This window comes from Hemiscyllium ocellatum, chromosome 21, assembly GCF_020745735.1.
Source record: "Hemiscyllium ocellatum isolate sHemOce1 chromosome 21, sHemOce1.pat.X.cur, whole genome shotgun sequence".
NCBI lineage: Eukaryota > Metazoa > Chordata > Chondrichthyes > Orectolobiformes > Hemiscylliidae > Hemiscyllium > Hemiscyllium ocellatum.
In genome coordinates, this window is record NC_083421.1 from 45653535 (window position 1) to 45680536 (window position 27002).

At 40.4% G+C, this 27002-nt stretch overlaps 1 protein-coding gene across 4 annotated transcripts in view; it reads right to left on the bottom strand.

The window, feature by feature from the left end:
• Positions 1 to 27002, bottom strand: part of golga1 (golgin A1) — a 55953-nt gene that overhangs the window by 3238 nt on the left and 25713 nt on the right. For all 4 annotated transcript variants that reach the window (XM_060841404.1, XM_060841406.1, XM_060841405.1 and 1 more), the window contains 7 exons: positions 23454 to 23549; positions 21717 to 21806; positions 17891 to 17993; positions 15785 to 15945; positions 13790 to 13948; positions 1952 to 2011; positions 91 to 270 (listed from right to left, as the gene is read on the bottom strand). In XM_060841404.1, the coding sequence (XP_060697387.1) occupies positions 91 to 270; positions 1952 to 2011; positions 13790 to 13948; positions 15785 to 15945; positions 17891 to 17993; positions 21717 to 21806; positions 23454 to 23549 (849 nt within the window). The remainder of the gene's footprint in view (positions 1 to 90; positions 271 to 1951; positions 2012 to 13789; positions 13949 to 15784; positions 15946 to 17890; positions 17994 to 21716; positions 21807 to 23453; positions 23550 to 27002) is intronic.

Consider the following 27002-nt stretch of genomic DNA (forward strand, 5'->3'; position numbering starts at 1 on the left):
AAACCAGATCTGCACTAATTCCCAACAATGATAAATTAAACAGGTTTTCTCTTGAATATTTGTAGCTTATTGCAATTATTAGTAACTCACCTCAGATTCTCGCACAGACATGAATTTGAGAAGAACATGTTTAAGATATTCAAAATTTATCTCCCTGGAGTCATTAAGATCTGAATTGTTTACAACTGTGGTGGAATTATTGATGCTGGTTGGTGGTTCAAAGTAAGATTTCTCCCGGACTTCAGCAGGCTCCAATTCTGGTTTCATTTTCTTTAATTGAGAAAAGATTTGATATGGCATCAATCATAATTCCATATTTTTTACAAAAATCAAAAGAAAGTCTGAGCAGCCGATATTTCTATTTTGCAGAAATTCACTATCACGTTTCAAATTACAAATGTATGAATTAAGAGACAAAAACAGAAATTGCTGGAAAAGCTCAGCAGGTCTGACAGAATCTGTGGAGAGAAATCAGAGTTAACATTTCGGGTCGAATGATCCTCCCTCAGAATGCTGCCAGATGCTGTGCAGATGAAGAACTGCAGTTGCTGTAAATCAGAAACAAAAATAGAAATTGCTGGAAAAGCTCAGCAGATCTGGCAGCATTCTGAGGAAGGGTCGCTTGACCCAAAATGTTAACTCTGATTTCTCTCCATAGATTCTGCCAGATCTGCTAAGCTATTCCAGCAATTTCTGTTTTTGTTTGATTTACAGCATCTGCAGTTCTTTCGGTTGTTATATGAATTTATAGATAGGCCAATTGGCCCCTGAAGCCTATTCCACCATTTGAAAATATGGCTGATCTAACTGTGCTCTTAATTCTTTTCCTACCTATCCCCTATATGACTTTGATTCACCTGTTATTCAAGGATGAACTCTGCCTTGACAATATTCGAGGACTCTGTCTCCACCACTTTGACGAATAGAGTTCCACTGACACATGATGTTTCGAGAGAAAGAAATTCTCAAAATTTTCTCAACTTATTTTTAAACTATGTCCTTTACTTCTAGTCTCTTTCACAAGGTGAAAGCATCCTTTCAGCATTGAGCTATTGAGGAATTTATTCATGTAGAATTTCTGTTTGCCTGATCCAGAGAATATAGGCTTCCTAAGAACAAACACTTAAAAACCCTCAAATATGTACAAAGCTACTGCTGGAACTTAATCCAGTAAAACTGCATATCATCACTTTCCAGATTCTCAAATGAAGAATGAGAACAAAGCAATTTTGTAAATATATACAATTATTTTCTTTAAAAAAGACTTGGAAAAAAATCTGCTAAAGCTGGTTCCCATGAACAAATATCTAACATTGTGCAAAATAGTAGTAAATCATAAAATTTAAAACTTCAGTTGAAAAATAAAAACAGTTAGTTTTAATTTGTCAGATCCAAAGTCACGAACAATTTAAACTGGAAAAACATTGCCATTAATTTGAAACACGGGTGAAAGCAACTAAAACCAAAGATTAAAAAAAAATGAATGGGAACTTCAAAAACAGGACATTGTAGGTAATATAGAAAATGCTGTAAATACTCAGCGGATCCAGCAGCATCCTCAGAAAGAAACAGAATTAACATTACAGGTCTCTGACCTTCAAGCATCATTGACCTGAAACATTAATTATCTCTCTCTCCACAGATGGCCCCTAACCTGCAGGGACTAAATTGGATTTGTCAAACAAAAAATAAATCTATTAATTAGTAGGTTTTTTTTGAATTACAGCGAGGCGATGAAAAGGGAAGTATTCTCGGAACAATTCTCCAGACAATGTTATTTCAGTATTGGGTACAGACATTAGGCTGCAGGCATCAGCCAGCCAATTTAGGACTATGACATTTGCCACACTTTACACACGTGCAAAATCTACTTCTGACCCATTTTCAGGTTTGATTCATTGAAAAATCCTAAGTAATCTGTTTAAAAGATGTAACTAAATACAAACTTTACCAATTCTTTCTGCAGTGTCTTCTTCAATTCTGTTAGCCTCTGCAGCAGTTGTTTAATAGTCTGATGGAGGAAAAAGATTTAAAATATGAAATCTACAGTAATGTATAAATTATTAGATGAAACAACTTAAATTTACAATTTTAACCATATATTAAAGGATTAGGGAAATCATTAGCAAACATTGCAAATTTGTTATTCACGACTCCAGCGAGTGAGAGAAGACACAGTTTTAACATACCTTAATCTCAATTTAGGTTAGCAAAATTAAGTGGTGAACATACAAACAAGGAACATGAGTCAATTATTTAGTCCTTCAAGTCTACTCTGCCAGAATCAAAGATTTCCAGCAAATAAAAAGACCCTTCAAGTCATCAAGTCTGTAGCAGTCAAAAATGACAACATAACTATGCTAATCTAATTTTCCAGCACTTGGCCCATAGCTTTGTATGCCTTGGCATTCTCCTCTACCACTCTTCAAGTATTGGCTTTCAGAATGCCACCACCCTCTGGGTAAAAACTTGTTCCTCACATCACCCTTAAACTTCCTGTCTCTCATCTTAAATGTATACCCCCAGTCACTGATCACTGCACCCGGGGGTGAAGTCTTTTTTCTGTCTCCCTGAGCTATGTCCTCATTTTTTTTTATGTCACAATCATGTCTCACCTTAGGCTTCTCTGCTCCTGGGAAAACAAGCCTAGTCTATCTGATCTCTCTTCATAACTAAAACTCTCCAGCCCAGACAACACACTCTGCAGCCTCTCCAGTGCAGTCACGTCCGTTCTATAATGTGGATTTGAGAACTCCAGCTGTGCCTAACCAACATTTTATACAGCTGCAACATATCCTCGTTACTCTTTAAAATCTATGCCTGGGCTAATAAATATGCCTTAAGGGATCATGGACATGCACATCAAAGTCCCTCTGATTCTTGGTGCTGCGTAGGATCCTACTGTTCATCATGCATTCCCTTGTTTTGTTTGTTCTGCCAAAGTCCACCACCTCACAATTTATTGCCATTTAATAGAATCATGGCTGATCGAAGTTAACTTCAATTCTGCATTCCTAGATATCTCCAATAATCTTTCATTCCCTTGATAAATCAGTAATTATCTTACAGATTAGATTAGATTACATTACATTACATTACTTAGTGTGGAAACAGGCCCTTCGGTCCAACAAGTCCACACCGACCCACCCATACCCCTACATTTACCCCTTACCTAACACTACGTGCAATTTAGCATGGCCAATTCACCTGACCCACACATCTTTGGCCTGTGGGAGGAAACCCACGCAGACACAGGGAGAACATGCAAACTCCACACAGTCTGTCGCCTGAGTCGGGAATTGAACCCGGGTCTCAGGCGCTGTGAGACAGCAGTGCTAACCACTGTGCCACCATGCCGCCCACAATTTCAATTTTTTTTTTAAAAGAGTCTGCTTCCATTGTCTTTGTGGAAGAGAATTCCAAAGATTCTCAACCCACACAGAAAAATGTTTCTTTATCACTGTTTTAAATATGCATTCTTCCTTATTTTTAAATTATGACCTATAGTTTTAGATTGTCACACAACAGGAAATGTCCTTTCAACATTCTGCTCAGGATCTTATATCTTTCAATTAAGTCACATCTAGCTATTCTAAACTCCAGACAGGCCTAACCCGTCTAACCTGTTTTCTGGTCTAGTCAACCTTCTCTGAAATTCTTCTGATGGATTAATATCCTTCTGTACATATATAGTGTCCTGTACTATACACAGTATTCCAGATTCATCCTCATCAGTCCTGTATAATTGAAGCATAACCTCCTACTATTGCATTTAATTCCCCTTGCAATAAACCACAGCATTCTATTAGCTTTCCTGATTACTTGCTGAAGGGGAAATATTACAACTTTCTATCTTTGCTGCAAAATTGAATTGGTCTAGCCTCAGCTGCATTGTTTGCAAAAATTACTCCACTGGTTGGAGTTCCTCAGTCCAATGAATGCCAATAGTTTGATGAAAAGCGCACCTGGTGCTAAGGCACTGGAATAAACTGTTGTACAATAAAGAACCAAATTCATCGAATCAGAGGACAGCAGAGACGTCACTGAGACAAATTCTTTGAGATGGCACTGCATTCACTACGAATGGTTTGAATATTGCAAGAGCAACTGGTGTCAGGGAATGGTTAAGCATGAAACACTAGAAACACTATATCAGTATAGTATAGTGTTTGCTTCTCCCACCTCTTCTAACCAAAAAAAAGGCACTTTTGAGGAGGACAGGCGAGGTAAGATTCTTGTCTTTTTTTTAAGTGTACAAGAGCAGAGATGGCAGTTAGGGCACTGGTACGTTCCTCCTGCTAGATATGGGAAATCCAGGAACAGTCTAATGTCCCTGACAACTACATCTGCAGGAAGTGTGACCGGCTGCAGCTCCTCACTGACTGTGTGGTTTGGTTGGAGAAGCAGCAGGACATACTGCAGTGCTTACAAGGGGCAGACAGAGTGATAGACACAAGCGTTACAGTGGTGGTCACACACAGGTCCAGACAGATAGATGTATGACTGCCAAAAAAGGCAGGCAGGTCATGTGAGAGTTTCCTGTGGTTGTTCTCCTCTCAAACTGGTATACCATTTTGGATACTGTTGGGGGGCAAAGCCTCTCATGGGAATAACACAAGCAGCATCCAAGGCTGCCGCATTACAACTGTTTCTTTTGTAGAGCAGTATGGGGCAAACTCCAGGCGAATGATCGTGGTAGGTGACTTGATAGTCAGGGGCATAGACAGGCGTTTCTGTGGCCATGAACAAGATTCTAGAACGGTGTGTTGCCTCCCTGGTGCCATGGTCCTGGATGACTGAGCGGGCACAGAAATGGGAGGGAAAACAGACAGAAGTCTTTGTCCACATTGGCACAAATGACATAGGTATGAAGAAGGAAGGGGTCCTGCGAAGTTAGGTAGGAGGCTAAAATGCAGTATCACCAGAGTAGTAATCTCAGGATTACTGCCTGAGTACTGGCTAATAAGACTAGGAAGAGAGGGAGAGAGACAACACAATTGAACATCTGGCTACACAGCTGGTGAAGGAGAGAGGGCTTTAGATATCTGGATCATTGGGATGTCTTCTGGGGAAGATGGGACCTGTACAAGGCGCGGGGGGGGGGTGTTGCACCTCAACTGTAGGGGCACTAATATCCTGGGCAGGTTAGCTAGAGCTCTTCAGGACAGGGGGGTGGGAACCTGAACTGGGGACAAAAGTGAGACTGAGATATGCATAGAGCAGGGTACGAGCAGGCAGAGGAAAGTCATGGGGCTCAGAGAGACTGGAGATCTGGAGTGAATTTACTTCAATGCAAAATAGTAAGAAAGATGAACTAAGAGCATGGATTACTGTATGGAATTATGATGTTATTGCCACTACAGAGACATGGTTAGAGGAGGGACAGGACTGGCAGGTCAACATTCCAGGATATTGCTGTTTTAGATGGGACAGAAAGGGAACCAAAAAGGCGGGGGAGTAGCATTGCTGATTAGGGATCACATCACAGCTGTGTTGAGAGAGGATGCATCAGAGGGATCTTGCTTTGAGGCATTATGGGTGGAGCTCCGGAATAGGAAGAGTGAAATCACAACGTTGGGAGTGTTCTCCAGATCTCTCAACAACCCACGAGACAGAGGAGCAGATATGTAGTCAGATACTGGAAAGGTGTGAAAAAAAGCAGGGTAGTTGTGGTGGGTGACTGTTATTGACTGGCACTCCCTTATAGCCAGGGGCTCAGTTGGAGAGCAATTTGTTAGATGTGTCCAGGAGGGCTTTTTGAGACAGTATGTTGACTATCCAACCAGAGAGGCGGCCATACAAGACTTAGTATTAGAATGAGCCAGGACAGGTGATCAATGTTTCGGTAGGAGAGTATTTTGGGCTTAGTGACCATAACTCCACAAGATTTTGAATAGTTATGGACAAAGACAAGAGTGGCCCTCAGATGAGGAGGCTTAATTGGGCAAGGGCTAATTACATCCAAATTAGACAGGAACTGGGGAATGTTGATTGGGAGCAGTCATTTGAGGGCAAATGTACATCTGGCATGTGGCAGACTTTTAAAGACCACTTAAAGTGCAGGGCGTGCATGTCTCTGCAAAACTAAAGGATAGGAAATGGCAGGATTCATGAACCATGGATGACAAAGGAAATTGTAAGCTTTGTCAAAAGGAAATGGGAGCATATGATAGGTCTAGGCAGCTACAAACTGACAAAGCCTTTGAGGAGTATAAAGGAATTAGGAAAAAACTTAAACACGGAATTAGGAAGGGAGACAGGCCGCCTACTTGCGGAACGTTTCAGAGAACACCTCTGGGACACCCGGACCAACCAACCCAACCACCCCGTGGCTCAACACTTCAACTCCCCCTCCCACTCCACCAAGGACATGCAGGTCCTTGGACTCCTCCATCGCCAGAGCATAACAACACGACAGTTGGAGGAAGAGCGCCTCATCTTCCGCCTGGGAACCCTCCAACCACAAGGGATGAACTCAGATTTCTCCAGTTTCCTCATTTCCCCTCCCCCCACCTTGTCTCAGTCGAATCCCTCGAACTCAGCACTGCCTTCCTAACCTGCAATCTTCTTCCTGACCTCCCCGCCCCCACCCCACTTCGGCCTATCACCCTCACCTTGACCTCCTTCCACCTATCACATCTCCATCGCCCCTCCCCCAAGTCCCTCCTCCCTACCTTTTATCTTAGCCTGCTGGACACACTTTCCTCATTCCTGATGAAGGGCTTATGCCCAAAACGTCAAACTTCCTGTTCCTTGGATGCTGCCTGACCTGCTGCGCTTTTCCAGCAACACATTTTCAGATCTGAACTCCAGCATCTGCAGACCTCACTTTCTCCAAAAAGGGGCCATGAAATGTCTTCAGCAAACAGTGTCAAGGGGAATCCCAAGGCTTTTTATGCATATATTAGAAGAAAGAGGGCAGCAAGGGAAAGAGTAGGCCCACTCAATGATAAAGGAGGGAAGTTATATATGGAGCCACTGGAAGTGGGAGAGATCCTTATTGAACACTTTCTATCAGTATTCACTGAGAAGGACATGACGATATTGAGATCAGGAATTAATATTCTCGAGAATGTCAATATATTGAAGGAGGAAGAAGTTTTGGGTATCCGAAATTCCATTAAGGTGGGATCCAGATGGGATCTACCCCAGGTTACTGCGAAAGGCAAAGGAAGAAATAGCTAGGACTTTAGCAAATGCCTTCGCATCCTCTTTGATCACAGGTGAGATTCCGGAGGACTGGAGATTAGCCAATGTTATTCCCTTATTTCAGAGAGGAAGCAGCGATAATCCGGGAAATTATAGGCCGATGAGCTTAACGTTTGTGGTGGGGAAGCTCTCGGAGAGGATACTGAGGGACAAGATATATGTACATTTGGAAGAAAAGATTGGTTTGTGACAAACAGCATGGTTTTATATGGGGAAGGTCATAGCTCACCAAAACTGAATTTTTTGAAGAAATGACAAGGATTATTGTTGAGGTAAGGGCTGTAGTTTATATGGAATTTACGGCATGACAGATGGTACAAAGACTAACATCACATGGAATTTGGGGTAGGCTAGCTAGATAGATAGATACAAAACTGGCTTGGTCATAGAAGACAGAGGGTTGTGGTGGAAGGGTGTTTTTCAGAATGGAGACCGTAACTAGCGGTGTCCCACAGGAATCAGTCTTAGGTCCTCTTATATATACACTACAAAAAAACAATGATCTGGAGGAAAATGTGGGTGGTCTGATTAATAAATTTGCAAATGAAGCGAAGATTGGTGGAGTTGCTGACAGTGCTGACGATTGTGAAAGGATACAACAAGATACAGACAGATTGGCGACTGGGGCACAGAAATGACAGATGGGAGTTTAATCCAGACAAATGTGAGATGATGCATTTTAAAGGATCAAATTTAGGTGTGTATTATACTGTAAATGGCAGAACCCTTTGAACATTAGCATACAGACACATCTGGGTGTGCGGGTCCACAGTAAAAGTGGCAATATGGGTGGCCAAAGTGATTAAGGTGGCATATGGCATTCTTGCCTTCATTGACTGAGCATACAGTATAAGAATTTGCAAATCATGGTGCATCTGTGTTAAACCCCTGTTAGGCCGCATTTGGAGTATTGTTTGTAGTTTTGGTCACCACACTACCTGAAGGATGTGGAAGCTTTGGAAAGAGTGTACAGAAGGTTCACCAGGACATTGTCTGGTCTTGAGGGTATTGGCTACGAAAAAAGGTTAAAAAATCTAGAATAGTTTTCATTGGAAAGGCGACAGCTAAGAGGAGATCTGATAGGGGTCTACAAAACTATGAGGGGTATCGATAAGGTAGATAGTCAGAAGCTTTTTCCCCAGGTTTGAAGTTTCAATTACAAGGGGACACAGGTTCAAGGTGAGGGGGGGGAAAGTTCAAGGGAGATGTGCGAGGGATGTTTTTTACGCAGAGAGCAGTAGGAGCCTTGAACACAGTGCCAGAAAAGGCAATGGAAGCAGGCAGGTTGGCGATATTTACGAGATATCTGGATGGTACACGAATAGGGACGGAACAGAGGGATACAGAGTGAATAAGGGCAGACTGTTTGCTTTTTAGTTTAGTTAGGGCACGATGATCGGCACAGGTTTGGAGAGCCGAGGGGCCCGTTCTTGTACTTCTCTTTGTTCTTTGTACTTAATCTGTCTGTGATTAAATAAGTAATGGGCAAAACTGGTAGGTTCTGCTAAAGCACTTTCTCAAAATAGGTAAGTCAGCTGTGGTCCACCACAGTTTTATATAGGATCTATTGGGAACAGTAACATGGTGGTAACATTGCCGAAGTATTAATCCAGTGGCCTTGACTATGCTTCAGAGACATAAGTTCAAATTAAACACTGACAGCTGGTGCGATTTAAATTTAATTAATAAATCTGGAATTATGGGCCAGGAAATTTCCTGTTGATTGTCATATAGTTCCCACCTTCAACAGATTAATCAATGTTCCTTCATGTTGAACACCACTAGAAAGATGTGGCAGTGCCGGTGTTGGTTTGGGGTAGACAAAGTTAAAATTGACAACACCAGGCTACAGTCCAACAGGTTTATGTGGAAGTATAACCTTATGTTGACTTTTAACTTTTACCACTGGAAAGAAGCACTAAGAGTAGCAATGGCAACGAATTTGCTCAGGGTGGGGGACTTCAATGGCTAACATCAAAAATGGCACAGTAGCTTCACTACAGAACATGTCTGTCAGATTGCACCTGCAGAAGGCGACAAGAAAAGAAAAATCTATTCTTCTACTTGACCTTGCTCGTCTACCTATCACGGATGCATTTGTCCATAACTGTACTGGTAGTGACAACCCCACATTGGGGTTTCATCTATGCAAAACATTTTCACACTGACAGACCCTCCATAGTTTTGTGTGGCACAACCATCATGTTGCATGGGATAGATTCAAAACAGATTTGACAGCTCAAACAAAATGCTGGAAAAACTCAGGAGGTCCGGCAGCATCTTTGGAGAGAGAAACAGGAGTTAATATTTTGAATCTGGTATAACTCTTTTTCAGAATTTGCAGTTCAAATTTGGATGTCCATGACCTGGGCCTGATTCAATGAGGAATAGAGGATGTCAGGATGTCAGGAGCAGCATAGCTATTAATCAGTGATAAAGCTGATGAAGCTACATGTATGTGAAAAAGAAGAAGCAATATGCAATAGATAAAGTAAAGCAATCCTGCAAACAACCGATTAGACTGAAAACCCAGCAGTATGTTTCTTCTATTCAGGAAGAGTGGGGACAATTAAATAACTAACAGATCGTCAAAGCTCCACAAACAGCAATTCTCAATGATGGGAAAGCCCAGCACATCAATGTTGGAAAAAAAACAAGGTTGAAGCATGGGGCAAAGGTTGAGACTCTGAAGGGAGATTACAGAGAGTTAGGCAGAAATTTAAAAAGGAGGTCCTCAAGGGTAGTAATATCTGGATTACTCCCAGTGCTATGAGCTAGTGAGGGCAGGAGGAGGAGGATAGAGCAGATGAATGCATGGCTGAGGAGCTGGCGTATGGGAGAAGGATTCACATTTTTGGATCATTGGAATCTCTTTTGGGTAGAAGTGACCTGTACAAGAAGAACTGATTGCACCTAAATTGGAAGGGGACTAATATACTGGCGGGGAAATTTGCTTGAACAGCTTGGGAGGATTTAAACTAGTAAGGTGGGGGGGGTGGGACCCAGTGAGATAGTGAGGAAAGAGATCAATCTGAGATGGGTACAGCTGGAAACAGAAGTGAGTCAAACAAACAGTCAGGGCAGTCAGGGACAAGGTGGGACTAATAAATTAAACTGCATTTACTTCAATGCAAGGGGCCTAACAGGGAAGGCAAATGAACTTAGGGCATGGTTAAAAACATGGGACTGGAATATCATAGCAATTACAGAAACATGGCTCAGGGAATGGCAGGACTGGCAGCTTAATGTTCCAGGATACAAATGCTACAGGAAGGATAGAAAGGGAGACAAGAAAGGAGGGGGAATGGCATTTTTGATAAGGGATAGCATTACAGCTGAGGGAGGATATTCCCAGAAATACATCCAGGGAAGTTATTTGGGTGGGATTGAGAAATAAGAAAGGGATAATAACCTTATTGGGATTGTATGATACACCACCCCCAATAGTCAGAGGGAAATTGAGAAACAAACTTGTAAGGAGATCTCAGCTATCTGTAAGAATAATAGGTTAATTATGGTAGGAGATTTTAACTTTCCAAGCATCGACTGGGACTGTCATAGTGTTAAAGGTTTAGATGGAGAGGAATTTCTTAAGTGTGCACACGACAATTTTCTGATTCAGGATGTGGATGTGGATGTACCTATTAGAGAAGGTGCAAAACTTGACCTACTCTTGGGAAATAAGGCAGGGCAGGTGACTGAGGTGTCAGTGGGGAAGCACTTTGGGGCCAGCGGCCATAATTCTATTCGTTTTAAAATAGTGATGGAAAAGGATAGACCAGATCTAAAAGCTGAAGTTCTAAATTGGAGAAAGGCCAATTTTGACGGTATGAGGCAAGAACTTTTGAAAGCTGATTGGAGGCAGATGTTCGCAGGTAAAGGGATGGCTGGAAAATGGGAAGCCTTCAGAAATGATATAACAAGAATCCAGAGAAAGTATATTCCTGTCAGGGTGAAAGGGAAGGCTGGTAGGTATAGGGAATGCTGGATGACTAAAGAAACTGAGGGTTTGGTTAAGAAAAAGAAGGAAGAATATGTCAGGTATAGACAGGATAGATCGAGTGAATCCTCAGAAGAATATAAAGGAAGTAGGAGTATACTTAAGAGGGAAATCAGGAGGGCAAAACGGGGACATGGGATAGCTTTGGCAAATAGAATTAAGGAGAATCCAAAGGGTTTTTACAAATATATTAAGGACAAAAGGGTAACTAGGGAGAGAATAGGGCCCCTCAAAGATCAGCAAGGCGACCTTTGTGTGGAGCCACAGAAAATGGGGGAGATACTAAATGAATATTTTGCATCAGTATTTATTGTGGAAAATGATATGGAAGGTATAGACTGTAGGAAAATAGATGGTGACGTCTTGCAAAATGTCCAGATTACAGAGGAGGAAGTACTAGATGTCTTGAAACGGTTAAAGGTGGATAAATACCCAGGACCTGATCAGGTGTACCCTAGAACTCTGTGGGAAGCTAGGGAACTGATTGCTGGGCCTCTTGCTGAGATATTTGTAGCATCGATAGTCACAGGCGAGGTGCCGGAAGACGGGAAGTTGGCAAACGTGGTGCCACTGTTTAAGAAGGGCGGTAAAGACAAGCCAGGGAACTATAGACCAGTGAGCCTGACCTCAGTGGTGGGCAAGTTGTTGGAGGGAATCCTGAGGGACAAGATGTACATGTATTTGGAAAGGCAAGGACTGATTAGGGATAGTCAACATGGCTTTGTGCGTGAGAAATCATGTCTCACAAACTTGATTGAGTTTTTTGAAGAAGTAACAAAGGAGATTGATGAGGGCAGAGCAGTAGATGTGATCTATATGGACTTCAGTAAGGCATTTGACAAGGTTCCCCATGGGAGACTGGTTAACAAGGTTAGATCTCATGGAATACAGGGAGAACGAGACATTTGGATATAGAATTGGCTCAAAGGTAGAAGACAGAGGGTGGTGGTGGAGGGTTGCTTTTCAGACTGGAGGCCTGTGATCAGTGGAGTGCACAAGGATCGGTGCTGGGTCCTCTACTTTTTGTCATTTACATAAATGATTTGGATGCGAGCATAAGGAGGTACAGTTAGTAAGTTTGCAGATGACACTAAAATTGGAGGTATAGTGGACAGCGAAGAGGGTTACCTCAGATTACAACAGGATCTGGACCAGATGGGCCAATGGGCTGAGAAATGGCAGATGGAGCTTAATTCAGATAAATACGAGGTGCTGAATTTTGGGAAAGCAAATCTTATATACTAAATAGTAAGGTCCTATGGAGTGTTGCTGAACAAATAGACCTTGGAGTGCAGGTTCATAGATCCTCGAAAGTGAAGTCGCAGGTAGATAGGATAGTGAAGGTGGTGTTTGGTATGCTTTTCTTTATTGGTTAGAGTATTGAGTACAGGAGTTGGGAGATCATATTGCGGCTGTACAAGACATTGGTTAGGCCACTGTTAGAATATTGCATGCAATTCTGGTCTCTTTCCTATCGGAAAGATGTTGTGAAACTTGAAAGGTTTTAGAAAAGATTACAAGGATGTTGCCAGGGTTGGAGGATTTGAACTAGAGAGAGAGGTTGAACAGGCTAGGGCTCTTTTCCCTGGAGCGTTGGAGGTTGAGGGGTGACCTTATAGAGGTTTACAAAATTATGAGGGGCATGGATAGGATAAATAGATAAAGTCTTTTCCCTGGGGTCGGGGAGTCCAGAACTAGAGGGCATAGGTGTAGGATGAGAGGGGAAAGATATAAAAGAGACCTAAGAGGCAACTTTTTCACTCAGAGGATGTGGTGGAGGCTGGTACAATTGCAACATTTAAGAGGCATTGGGATGGGTATATGAATAGGAAGGGTTTGGAGGGATATGGGCCGGGTGCTGGCAGATGGGACTAGGTTGGATTGGGATATCTGGTCGGCATGGACAGGTTGGACCGAAGGCTCTGTTTCCATGATGTACATCTCTATGACTATTTGCAACCATACTCAAACAGGAGGGCCATGGGAAATAGGCATAGGCTATGTGGTTGTTATTAAAAATATCATAAAGAGATGTTAAGCAAATTGGTATTTATTCAAAAATCAATGCTTTCAAAGCACAGTTTTCTGCAATATATTACTTCAGCACAACATTGATAAATTGTAATTAAAGTTACCATCATTCAAAACTTGTTGGATTTAATTAACATGATATAGGAAAACTAAACTAGTTAAAAAAAAAACAAATTTCAAGTTAATAAAACTAATTATCATGGACAAATTTTAAAATTTAAATATGTTTCTAGGTTTGTGTGAACAATAGAGGCTACTGATAAAAAAAAATGCGTAAAACCCCTTTGCAATTTATCAATGTTAAGAAGGAAACTGTTACTCAATTACTTGTAACAGAACTGAAACTGGTAACCCAAGGTGTAGATTTAGATAGGAAATGAAAATTTCGGCTAAAAACAAAAATAACATTTACAATGTAAATTCTTCAAAAAGTAGACAAAAAAAACTAAACAATCCTACACATGAAAGCCTTTTAACATATGGTGATGTTGTCACAAAGGCAGGCAATTTACAAACCGCGTTGATCTATCCATTTCCAGAGCAACTAACCTTGTTTTTCTCTATCAACTGCTGTTCCAAATCTTGGTTGTCCTGTTGAAGCTGTAAGATATCTGAGACTGTCACATCTCCATTTTGTTCTTTTCCATCATTTTTTGGGGGATGTAATTGTCCATTGAGAGCTGCCACCTCTGCTTCCAGATCATTCACCTGTCAGAGCAATGTGCATTTCTTTAATGATTCACAGAAACAAAATTAGGAATCGCGTTGGCCAGAGTACAAAACATGGAATTTTATAAAAGCTGAAAAACAATATTCAATTGCAAACAGAGTAAACACCAATCTGTTCCAAGCAACAGCACAGCATTTTTTAAAATTAAAAAGTATTTACTTAAATTAAAATTATGATTTTAATTTGGGAAGTAAATTTTTTTTAAATTAATAATTCTTACTTGGGAAATGAATACTAACCTTTTAATTTAAAAAAAATGTTGTGCTGTTGGATAGAATAGATTCCCCTGTTCTCCAGTAAGATGGGCCTATTCATAGCTAGCTGATGTCAGTTAAGGTAATGGTAAAGGTGACAAAATTATTTGCAACACTGCTGGGTTTAAATAATCAGTGTTTAGTTCTATCTTAACTCACGCATGAAGAATAGCCACTTCAGCAAGATATCACTTGAATAACACAGCTACAGAATAATATTCCATAGACAAACTTCTTCTGCAGAAATAAGGAGCTGGAAACAGTTAGGAAAAGAAATTCAAAACTATCAAGTTTTAAAAACTCACCAAACAGTAACTGACCCATTATCAAAGACACAAACTCCAGTAATTTTGTTATAAGAATGTGGATTTTCTATTTCACTTAAAATAAGAGAATTCCACACTGCTCCCTTGGAAACATCCCATTTAGTTTTAGAGGTATGGGTCATAGATAACAGAAAGCCCCTACAGGCCATTCTAGCTGTTGCCCATATTGTGAATGTAGGTGAAAAGACTGGGCACAGGATAAATCAAACAGATTCCAGATGAAGGATAGGTTAGAACTACTGAAACTCATAAATGGATTGCATTACAGCACAGACTTCTTGAAATAGAAGATATGCCAGGTGAGTGCTGCAGTCTGTGTTACTTATTGATACCTGATGACGTTCAAGGAATTTGAATTTCCCTCCATTCCAAGAAAACTGAAAATTAAGCACACATCTCCTGAAGGATCAAGAAACCTTTGGTGACTACAATGCCACTGTTAGGGTCAGCCACCACATTAATTTGTTAATTGAAAAGTGACATGTCAATTGTCGGAACAAACAAAACTAGAAGTGGCAGGAGAAACTCAGCAGGTCTGGCAGCAACTGTGGAGTGAAAACAGAATTAGTGTTTCGAATCCAATGACCCTTCTTCAGAACTGGATTTGAGTGTCATTGGCAGTTATCATCTGATAGTGTCCGAGTTAACCATATACAAAGGTAATAGTTTATTCTGGTAGAGATTATTAATACACTTTTTTCTAACAGATGTACATAGTTAGGACCACAGAAATGTTCCATATCTGCAAGATCACTTCTTGGCAGTAAAACGAAGGAAAAAGAATTAACTTTTAACATGTTTTTCCTTTTCACAAGATAGTTTAATATATTGATCCAGAAACAATAAAAGGACGATGGGATAGTGTAAGGGGATGGGTTTAGATTAGTTCACAGGTCGGCGCAACATTGAGGGCCGAAGGGCCTGTTCTGCGCTGTATTGTTCTATGTTCTATGATGTCACAGAAGATCAATAATAAATAAAATTAGATTTTTTAAAGCAGAATCCCTACAGTGTGGAAACAGGCCCTTCAGCCTAGCATGTCCACACTGACCCTCCAAAAGGTCTGCCACCCTGACCCAAACCTGGGTCCCTGGTGCTGTGAGGCAGCAGTACTGAGCTACCGTATTGCCATGATTTGTACTTACAAGTATAGAACATCCAGCAACTTGCAGTAACATTCTGTACAGAAATTAGCGTGTTTAAATTATACACATGGCTGAGACAGCTAACATACCTTCCGCTCACTGGCTTCCAGATGTTCTTGTCTCTCGATCAACTGCAACTTGAGATCACTCAACTGGTTCTGAACTATCCCTTCTCTTTCTGCTGTTGAACTCTTAAAATTTTCACTTTCTATTTGTAGCTGATTCATCTGTGATATCACACCTTCATGATCTAGAGGTATGTTAAAATGGATTCATTAACATATCCCTTCCACAGTTAAGCATTTCTCATTCATCATACAAAACATTATGGATGCAAAACACATGAAGAAGATTTGTCTCTCATGTACTTTTTTTTTACTATACACAAATATAGAAAATATACAGGAGTTTTCTATGAAAAGCAAAGTATCTAATCTACAATGAATAATTTTTATTTTGTAATAAACTACGTCTTACATTTCCATAACCAATTCACAAGGTAACTGGCCTAAGGTTTTGCTGTTATGTAATTAGCTAGTAGAGGGTGCACAAGACCAATCAGGGAAAATCTCAATGTGTTTTTGTTACATTCTACGGAAAGCACCTGAAGTTTTCGTAGAACTTCTTCCAAACGTCTAGGTCTAATGGTCAAGGCACAGGAATAGCAAGCCAAGCCAAATCGGTTTCACTATTACTGGATCTGCAACACAGTAGCTTATAAACATTCAATGACCCTCAAAACTGCTCAACTGCTCCTAATGAGACTTTACAAACAACAGATCTTGGACACTAAGTTTATAGCTTAAACAAACTTAATATTTCATTATTAGTAATGGAACTTTAGCAGAGCATAAATGAATTACAAGGCAATATAATTAATATCTACAGTTTAAACCCAATCTTCTTTGAATATACTGACAAATAGACACACAAAGAATAAATTAAGAAAGGGTCATAATTTGTCAGTTTAATAGCATTTCAATGATGAATACCAGGACTACATGAATTCCTTAGATGATTGGTTGTATTATGGACATGCAGGACTGCGTATCTTACTTGAAATCTGAAGCCACTAGTAAATGCAAACAATTTCTCTCGAGATTTTTTAAAACTTATTTCCTACAGACTGGGTTTATTTTCAGAATTTTCAGTAAGTTGATATAACAGGAGAATAACAGGACAGAGAAAAAAACAAAAATCCAGCCCAGTCCAGCAGCTCCCAACAAATCCTGCCCCCTGCCCAAAAACCAGTCAGAACCAGTTCACGCTTTGTTTTTTCTCTCTCTTTCAACATTCCCTGTGGTTAGATGACCAGCATAATCCCTCCCTTAATACACCAAATCAACATCTAATCAGCTGCCAGTCTCTGAGCTTAAACTGCATAATCTTCCTAGAACTGTTCCCAACAGCAAACATCAGTCTTTTGCTTTTTTGAAAATAAGATGCTGTTCAAAATTCAACTTTAACTCACATGAAATCAAAAATGAGCAAAGTAAAATAATAGTGACAAGTCTCAAAATAATCAAAAACTCAACAAGAAAATTTTATTATGAACATTTTCAGCAGTATTTGATTTAGCACAATCTTGAGAATAAGGCTAAAAGTCTACAATCAAATAAATATTTTAAAATTTGTGATACATGCACTGACATTATCCATTCTGATTTATTTCACTAATATATGGAATCCTATTTTCTCTTGTTGAAGTGAAATCACCACATTCACATTTTCCAATAATCAAACCCAAAAGTTCAAACTGAGTTGTTCCCATAATTTAAGCTTCAACTGCAGAATAATACTTATACTTTTTAAATTATTAGATTAGATTACTTACAGTGTGGAAACAGGCCCTTCGGCCCAACAAGTCCACACTGACCCGCCAAAGCGCAACCCCATACCCCTACATTTACCCCCTACCTAACACTACAGGCAATTTAGCATGGCCAATTCACCTGACCCGCACATCTTTGGACTGTGGGAGGAAACCAGAGCACCTGGAGGAAACCCACGCAGACACGGGGAGAACGTGCAAACTCCACACAGACAGTCGCCTGAGGCGGGAATTGAACCCAGGTCTCTGGTGCTGTGAGGCAGCAGTGCTAACCACTGTGCCACCGTGCCAGCTTTTCCGACAGCTTTCTGACAGCTTTTCCCTTAAAAGTTGTTTGATTTTAATTAAATCACATTTTTCAAACCTTGCTCAAGTTTCTTGAAATCTTCTTGCATTTTTATTAACTCTTTATCTTTCTGCAAGTCTGAAGTATTTTTTTCATCCAGCATTTGTGTCAATTGTAAAACCTGTCATTGCAAAACAAATACATAAGGGAAGGCAACAAAGTAATCATAAACAAAATATAGCTCTTGTGGTCAAATTAATTCTAGACTTAAATCACCAAATGCCATTGTGGGATTCGATCCCTACTCCCCAGAGCACTCATCTAGGCCTTGGAATACTAGTAAAATGATTGCTGCACTACCATGTCTATTATACCTCTCTCTCTTGTACTCTCACCATCATTAACATTATAGCATTAATGTAGACAGACGTTCACCCAATACTTTGTCATTTGTATAATAAAGACCATAACTCATAATATGGGCTCAGTTTTTAAAATAACTTTACATATTTATATCATTGATTTGAGTGTGAACATAGGAGGTTTAGTTAGTAAGTTTGCAGATGACACCAAAATTGGAGGTGTAGTGGACAGCAAAGAGGGTTACCTCAGAGTACAATGGGATCTTGATCAGATGGACCAATGGGCTGAGGAGTGGCAGATGGGAGTTTAATTCAGATAAATGTGAGGTGCTGCATTTTGGAAAAGCAAATCTGAGCAGAACTTATACACTTCATGGTAAGGTCTTAGGGAGTATTGCTGAACAAAGAGACCTTGGAGTGCAAGTTCATAGTTCCTTAAAAGTAGAATCGCAGGTAGAAAGGATAGTGATGGAGGCGTTTGGTATGCTTTCCTTTATTGGTCAGGGCATTGGGTATTGGGATGTCATGTTGCGGCTGTACAGGACATGGGTTAGGCCACTTTTGGAATATTGCGTGCAATTCTCATCTCCTTCCTATTGGAAGGACATTGTGAAACTTGAAAGGTTACAGAAAAAATTTACAAAAATGTTGCCAGTGTTGAGGATTTCAGCTATAGGGAAAGGCTGAATAAGTTGTTTTCCCCGGAGCGTTGGAGGCTGAGGGGTGATCTTATCGAGGTTTATAAAATCATGAAGGGCATGGATAGGATAAATAACAAGGTCTTTTTCCTGGGGTGGGGGAGTCCAGAACTAGAGGGCATAGGTTTATGGTGAGAGGAGAAAGATATAAAAGAGACCAAAGGGGCAACTTTTTCACACAGAGGGTGATACATGTATGGAATGAATTGCCAGAGGATGTGGTGGAGGCTGGCACAATTGCAACATTTAAAAGGGATCTGGATGGGTATATGAATAGGAAAGGTTTAGAGCGATATGGGCCGGGTGCTGGCCTAATCTAACCTAGATTAGGTTAGGATATCTGGTCAGTGTGGATGAGTTGGACCGTTTCCATGCTGTACATCTCTATGACTCTATATTCCTGTGTTTCATTTCTTGGAACTTCTCAGCATTATGGGAGTGCAACAAAAGTGAAAATCTTCCTTGAACTTTCAAACAGATCTGTCTCATCTCCAGGAATTTCAAACTGATCATTACTTTACCTGAAATTTTCCAACAAACCCTTTCAACAAAATAGCTTTATTGGTTCTCCCAAAAATATTCTTAATTCCTTCATCTCCACCATATTCCCAATTCCTTCATCTCTGCCGCATCTGCTCCAGGAGGACCAGTTCCAATACCAAACAACCCAGATGGCCTCCTCCTTCAAAGACCGCAATTTCCCCCCAGACGTGATCAACGATGCTCTCCACCGCAACTCCTCCACTTCCCGCTCCTCTGCCCTTGAGCCCTGTCCCTCCAACCGCCACCAGGACAGAATGCCAGTGGTCCTCACCTACCACCCCACCAGCCTCCATATACATCATATCATCCGTCGTCATTTCCGCCACCTCCAAACGGACCCCACCACCAGGAATACATTTCCCTCCCCTCCCCTATCAGCGTTCAGAAAAAAAACACTCCCTCCGTGACTCCCTCATCAGGTCCACACTCCCCACCAACCCAACCTCCACTCCCGGCACCTTCCCCTGCAACTGTAAGAAATGCAAAACTTGCGCCCACACCTCCCCCCTTACTTCCCTCCAAGGCCCCAATGGATCCTTCCATATCTGCCACAAAATCATCTGCACCTCCATACACATCATTTACTGCATCCGTTGCACCCGATGTGGCCTCCTCTATATTGGGGAGACAGGCCGCCTACTTGTGAAACGTTTCAGAGAACACCTCTGGGACACCCGGACCAACCAACCCAACCACCCCGTGGCTCAACACTTCAACTCCCCCTCCCCCAAGGACATCCAAGTCCTTGGACTCCTCCATCGCCAGACCATAGCAACACGACGGCTGGAGGAAGAGCGCCTCATCTTCCGCTTAGGAACCCTCCAACCACAAGAGATGAACTCAGATTTCTCCAGTTTCCTCATTTCACCCCCCCCCCAACCTTGTCTCAGTCCCAACCCTCGAACTCAGCACCATCTTCCTAACCTGCAATCTTCTTCCTGACCTCTCTGCCCCCACCCCCACGCCGGCCTATCACCCTCACCTTAACCTCCTTCCACCTATCGCATTTCCAATGCCCCTTGCCCAAGTCCCTCCTCCCTACCTTTTATCTTAGCCTGCTTGGCACACTTTCCTCATTCCTGAAGAAGGGCTCATGCCCGAAACGTCGATTCTCCTGCTCCTTGGATGCTGCCTGACCTGCCGCGCTTTTCCAGCAACACATTTTCATCTCCCAAAAATATTACCAGGTTATCTTGAATTTTGAGTGTTTTATTCATATTTAAGCAGTGAAATACCAGTCACATACAAAGTAAACCAAATGTGCAGCAATATATTATTTATTTTTCTTCATCTATAACCGACTGAACTTGTAATAGTGTGCCAATATAAAGTTAATATAGGACCTAAACAACAGTGAGTTTTAAAAACACTTCTGTACTTGGACAATTTTAGGAACTGCATTTAGGAAAATTTAAAATCTTTGCAAGGATGGTGTTTGCCAGGATGTTGATGGAGCTGAAGGACTTCAGTTATGAGCACAAGTTGAAAACGTTAGGACAACTCTCCTTTGATCAGAGAAGATTAAGGCATGACCCAATTGAAGTTTTAAAGTCAGAAGTTTTAAAGTCAGAAGTTTTGATAGAAGGGGGTAAAGAAGATACAATTTAAGCAATGTGAGTCAATAGTCAGACATCACAGATTTAAAATAATTGGCAATAGATCTAAATGAGAGAACGACAGAAGTTTTTCACTCCGATTTATTTGGAACCTGAAAGGTCCGACCAGTAAACATACCGATTGCATAAGTAACTTTCAAAGAGATTTAGAGAGGAGGAACTTTAGGTCCTGAATAAATGAGTCTAAGCGTGACTGTTTTTTCAAGAACTAGCACAGGAACAAAGGGCCAAATGGCTTCTTTGGTGCTATAAAGTTGTGTGATTTGTGACTGGATTAAAAAGGATGATTACCAAATAAAACAAAGATAAATAACTTTTTAAAAAAATATCACAAATAAATTGTGAAATAAAATTCAGAAAGTTCACAACTTTTTTGCAGAGCCTACAGTGTTGATATTTATATATTAAATTTGCTCCACCAATTGCACAGATTCTTTAATTAGGCATCAGCATTTCGTGATTGCCATACTAGTAGGTGAATACTTCTACCACTAAAACAATCAAGCTTCAGAAAGGGCAGATTCCTAAATCTACAGCATCACCGATTCACTCTGTGGAAACTGAGCTTTGTCCTGACTGTCTTTAGAAATGAAGGAAAACTAGCTAGTATGACAATAAGAAAGGAATCCACAGATGTTTAATTACCATTTTATATGCTGCAGCTTTATCATTAATTGGAACAAACCTTATGCTGCAATTCTTCCCTCTGCTTCCTGGTCTCTTCTAATGCTTTGGCAATTTCAATGCTTATAGTTTCTCTGCTGTTTAATTCTTCCTGCATTCAAACATTTGATTTTTTTTAAGTATAATTACACAATTAAAACTTCACAATGATTAGATTTAAATTGCACATTAAATTAACAGTGCTATTAAATTATGGGGAGTAAATTAACTTAGCTATTATGTATGCAAGAGAAAGAGCAAGCTAATAACATTGCTGTGATTAATTGCAAGGTTAATGCAACTATTCAAGTTGTGGTGTGAGGAACTGATGGATGTGAGGTACTCATATCGTGCACCAGTTTTAAACACTAGCAAAAATATTGTTTACTTAAATACTGTTGTATCTCTTTAGGCACTTGGAACTTTGGATCAAAGAGAAGCACATAAATCTGCTCGACTCATTTCATTGTTTAAATGTCTGATAGCCAATGAAATCAGCAGTGCTCAGCATCTCAGATAGTTTGAATACTTCCAATCAATATCAAAATACCACATGAATGCCAATCTTACTTGATAAAAATAAACTTTTAGTTAAAAGGCTCGTTGATGATCTAAGTTAGATATTTTGAGCTAATATCAAGCTCAGCTTCAAGATATGTGCTGGAATAATGAAGTGTTGACAAGACAGTTATATTTAATATTAGTAAAAATATTCATTTTACAAAAAACAATTTAGATGCATGTTCATCATACTGGATATTTCCCAATTGAAGCTACATCTAATATTGCAGTATGCTTACAAAATTATTTTGTTAATAAAATTATTGTGAAGTATTTAAAGAATGGTCACTAGATGCAAAACTTTAGCTCTACTTTCTCTCTACATTTGCTGCGAGACCTGCTGAGACTTTTCAGCGATTCTATTTTTGTTGTGAAATACTGGTGTTGTTTTCAAAATGGCAGTTTAATTAATAATAAAAGATTTTGCAGGTTTCTTAATTTGATGATTGCTTTCTGCACCAGATAGGATCACTATTCGTTGATAGCTTTAGTAAGTGCTTCACAACAGCAGAATGTTGTTTTACAATATATTCCAATTACATTCTTTCCACAGGCTACAAAGGTCAGCTATGCAAGCTTCTCATTTTCCCAGCTATAGAAACCATGTGGGAGAAGTCAAATTAAGGAGACACTAATTACAAACTATGCTTAATTTTTAGAAGAATATCATATGTTGAAATTACAAATCATGAAAAAGTATAAATATTTTTAATTGTTCTAACTAGAACAGTCTTAATTTTATGATTTTCGTACATTACAGAACCTTTTATATCTGTTAAGACTATTCAATAGACACTAAAATGGAGTTTGAATCACAATTGTAAGGTTGCTAACTAGTTAATGTGCTCTTCAAACATCCAATTACTATATTCCTACAGATATTTAGCATAAGTTAATGTAATAGAAAAAAGTGTCATACAAAGTATCAATTCCATGTAGAAAGAAAGTAACAAGGAAGTTGATACAGCAATTAGCTTAGCAAATTAAAAAAATAAAGATTATATTTTGAAATGGGGATGTTTTCGAAATGTTCCAGCAACTGGGTCACCCAACATAATCATTAAGAGTTGTGAAACAAGTCTCTGATCTGCCTTCTCAGCCTGGAACAGTAGTGACATTATATGGAATGAAAAAAATCATTAAAAATATTACTTTAAAAAAACGATTCTGGATTGTAATTTTAGAAAGTAGTACTAACCTTTGATCTTTCCAGGTCACACTCAACTTTCCTCAACATGTTTTCTGTATCATTAAGCCTGTCACTTAGTTCTTCATTTTTCTTTTGGAATTGGCTCTATGCACAAGTAAACACAAATAGATGTATATGCAAACTGATAATTGCAAATTATATCTTGTCATGTTCACCATGCTGGGGAACATAATATGTTCCATTTCAATTAGTGTAAGAGCTTTGTTTTCCTGAGAGCAGACGAGTTTCAGGGGGAACATGGTGGAGATGACAAGCATAGATAAGAGTAAACAAGAAGAAATATTTCCCCTTGATGGAGAAATGAATGAGCATGAGGATAGATTTAAGGAAAGGGGTAGTAGGGTTTAGAGGAGATGTGAGGAAAAATATTTTCACCTAGAGGATGGTGGGAATATAGAACTCACTGCCTATAAAGGTGGTACAGGCAGAAATTCTCAAATATTTGAGAAGTATTCAGAAGTGCACTTGCAATGCCCAGGCATACAAGGTTCTGAGCCAAGTATTGGAAATTAGATGGTTGTTTTTGACTAGTTCAGGCACAATGGGCTGAAGGGCACTTTTTCTGTGTTGTAGATCTTGACGACTCCTAATATACTGAGAAAATGCCTTTATATTTTCCTTAATGCTAACAGTGAGTGTTTCTTCATGTTCCCCCCTTTATTCTCCTAATTTCTTTCTCAATCAGCCTCCTGCACTTTCTAAAATACTCTAGGGTTTCCACTGTTTTGAGCCTTTGGTATCTTTCATAAGCTTCATTATTTTTCCTTAATTAATCTTGTGAACCTCTTGTCAATCAAGGGTCTTTACATTTATTGGTCCCACCCTTCAACTTTACCAGAACATGCTGACCATACATTCTCACTATCGTCATTTTTTAATGTCTCCCACTGCTCTAATGTGGATTTTCCTGCAAGTAGCTAATTCTATTTCACTTGGGTTAGATCCTGTCTTGTCTTACCAAAGTCAGCCTTCCTTTTTTCAGAACCTTCATTTCTCATCCATCTTTGTCCTTATCCATAATTACCTTAAATCTTACTAAATTATGGCCATTATCACAGAGATACTCTCCCACTGCCACATCTACTTCCTGCCTGCCTTCATTTCTTAAAATTAGGTCCAGTTTTGCTCCTCCTCTTGTAATACTTCCTATGCGCTGGCTTAAAAAGCTCTGCTTGACATATTTTAAGTTTCTGCCCCTCTAAGCCTTTCACATTTGCCTGACCTAGTTTATTTTAGAGAAGTTGAAGTTCCCGACCATTATTATCCAATTTACCTATACAGTTGTCTTCCTATCTCTCGACAGTTTGGGGATCTACAGTACAACCCCATCAAAGTGATTGTTCCCTTTTTATGTTCTACTCATATGGCCTCTGTAGTGATTAGAAATATGGCCAGTTGGATCTCATTTCCTGGGAGATCCTTGATTGGGGTTGTGTCAGCCCTGGCTGACAGATCTAAACAGGAAATTCAAAAGGTCTCTTCAGGCCAGGGACTAGCTTTGAGCTGGCTGGCCACAGCCCACATACAGCACAAATGTAAATAAGGGGTGACTTGGTGATGGGAAACTGGCCTCTCTGCAGCTCTCTAAGTGGCAATAAGAGTGGGATTAATGACAGAACCGTAGCAAAAGCACCTAGCTGAAGCCCAACTGGACTTCAAACAAGTATTACGACTAGTTTTGCCATTAGAAGATGTGGCAAGTGGAGCACGGGAACTACATGGCATCCCAATGGAAGTGGACACCCTCACCTTTCCAACTAAGCTTACATAGAATAGAACATTATGGCCTTCGATGTTACACAGAGTTGTGAAACCAATCTGAAGCCTATCTAACCTACACTCTTCCTTTATCATTCATGTTCATCCAATGATTATTTAAATGCCTTTAAAGTTGGAAGTCTACTACTGCTGTAGACAGGGCAGTAACACCCCTACTACTCTCTGATCAAAGAAACTACCTCTGACATCTGTACAATATCTATCATCCCTCAATTTAAAGCTACATCCCCAACGTCCCCTTGTGCTACCCATCACTATCCGAGGAAAAAGACTCTCACTGTCCACCCTATCTAACCCTCCAATTATCTTGTATATTTCAACTAAGTCACTTCTCAATTTTCTTCTCTCTAACGAAAATGGCCTCAAGTTCCTCAGCTTTTCCTCATAAGATAACATCCTAGTAAAATAAGGAGAAAGAGAGGACTGCAGATGCTGGAGATCAGAGTCGAGAGTGTGTTGCTGGAAAAGCACAGCAGGTCAGGCAGCATCCGAGGAGCAAGAGAATCGATGTTGCGGGCATCCCAATTCCTGATGAAGGGTTTGTACCCAAAATGTCGATTCTCCTGCTCCTCAGATGCTGCCTGTTCTGCTGCGCTTTTCTAGCACCACACTCTTGACAACATCCTAGTAAGTTGCCTCTGAACCCTTTCCAAAGCTTCCACATCCTTCCTATAACGCGGTGACCAGAATTGTATACAGTATTCCAAGTGCGGCCACACCAGAGTTTTGTGCAGCTGCAACATGACCTTGTGGCTCCGAAACTCAAGCTAACACACCATATACCTTCTTAACAACCTTATCAACCTGGAAGGCAACTTTCAGGGATCTATGTAAAATGGACGACAAGATCTCTCTGCTCATCTCCACTACTAATTCACTCAATACTCTGTATTCCTGTTGCCCCTTCCAAAGTGAATTACCTCACATTTTTCCATATGAAACTCCATATGCCATCTCTCAGCTTCAACTCTCCAGCTTATCTATGGCCCTCTGTAACCTGCAACATCCTTCGGCACTACCCACAACTCAACCAAACTTACTATCATCTGCAAATTTACTAACCCATCCTTCTGCGCCCTCATCCAGGTCATTCATAAAAATGACAAATAACAGTAGCCCCAAAACAGATCCTTGTGGTACACCACTGGTAACTGAACTCCAGGATGAACATTTCCCATCAACCACCACCCTGTCTTCTTTCAGCCAGACAATTTCTGATCCATGCCTCTGTGTTTTCTGCAATAGCCTACCATGGGGAACCTTATCAAAAGCCTTACTGAAATCCATATAAACTACCTCAACCACTTTACTCTCATCCACCTTCTCAAAAGCTTGGGAAACATCACTTGAATGTAAGCAATTGCAGAGTTTCACACAGGGCATATTCCAAACAGGGGAACCCTAGGTCAGCCCACAGCAAAACTGCACAGCAAAACTGAGCCTCGTCCAAATGGCTATAAAGTTCGTCAGGATCCGAGCTGGCAAGCTATTATAGTTACTGCTGGTATGTGGACTCGTGACATCTATGGTGTCCTACGTGGCCTGACTTAAGTAAGAGAACTCATAGGCCAGTATCCAGTAACCAAGACATCCTTTATTTACATGTACAATCTACACGGGCTCATATCTGTTCACCAGGGCTGCCTGATTGGAAACAAATCAAACTGCTGGAAAAGGTCAGCAGGTATGGTGGCATCTGTACAGAGAAATCAGAGTTAATGTTTCGGGATGATGAGTGATCATTCCTCAGAAGGGTCC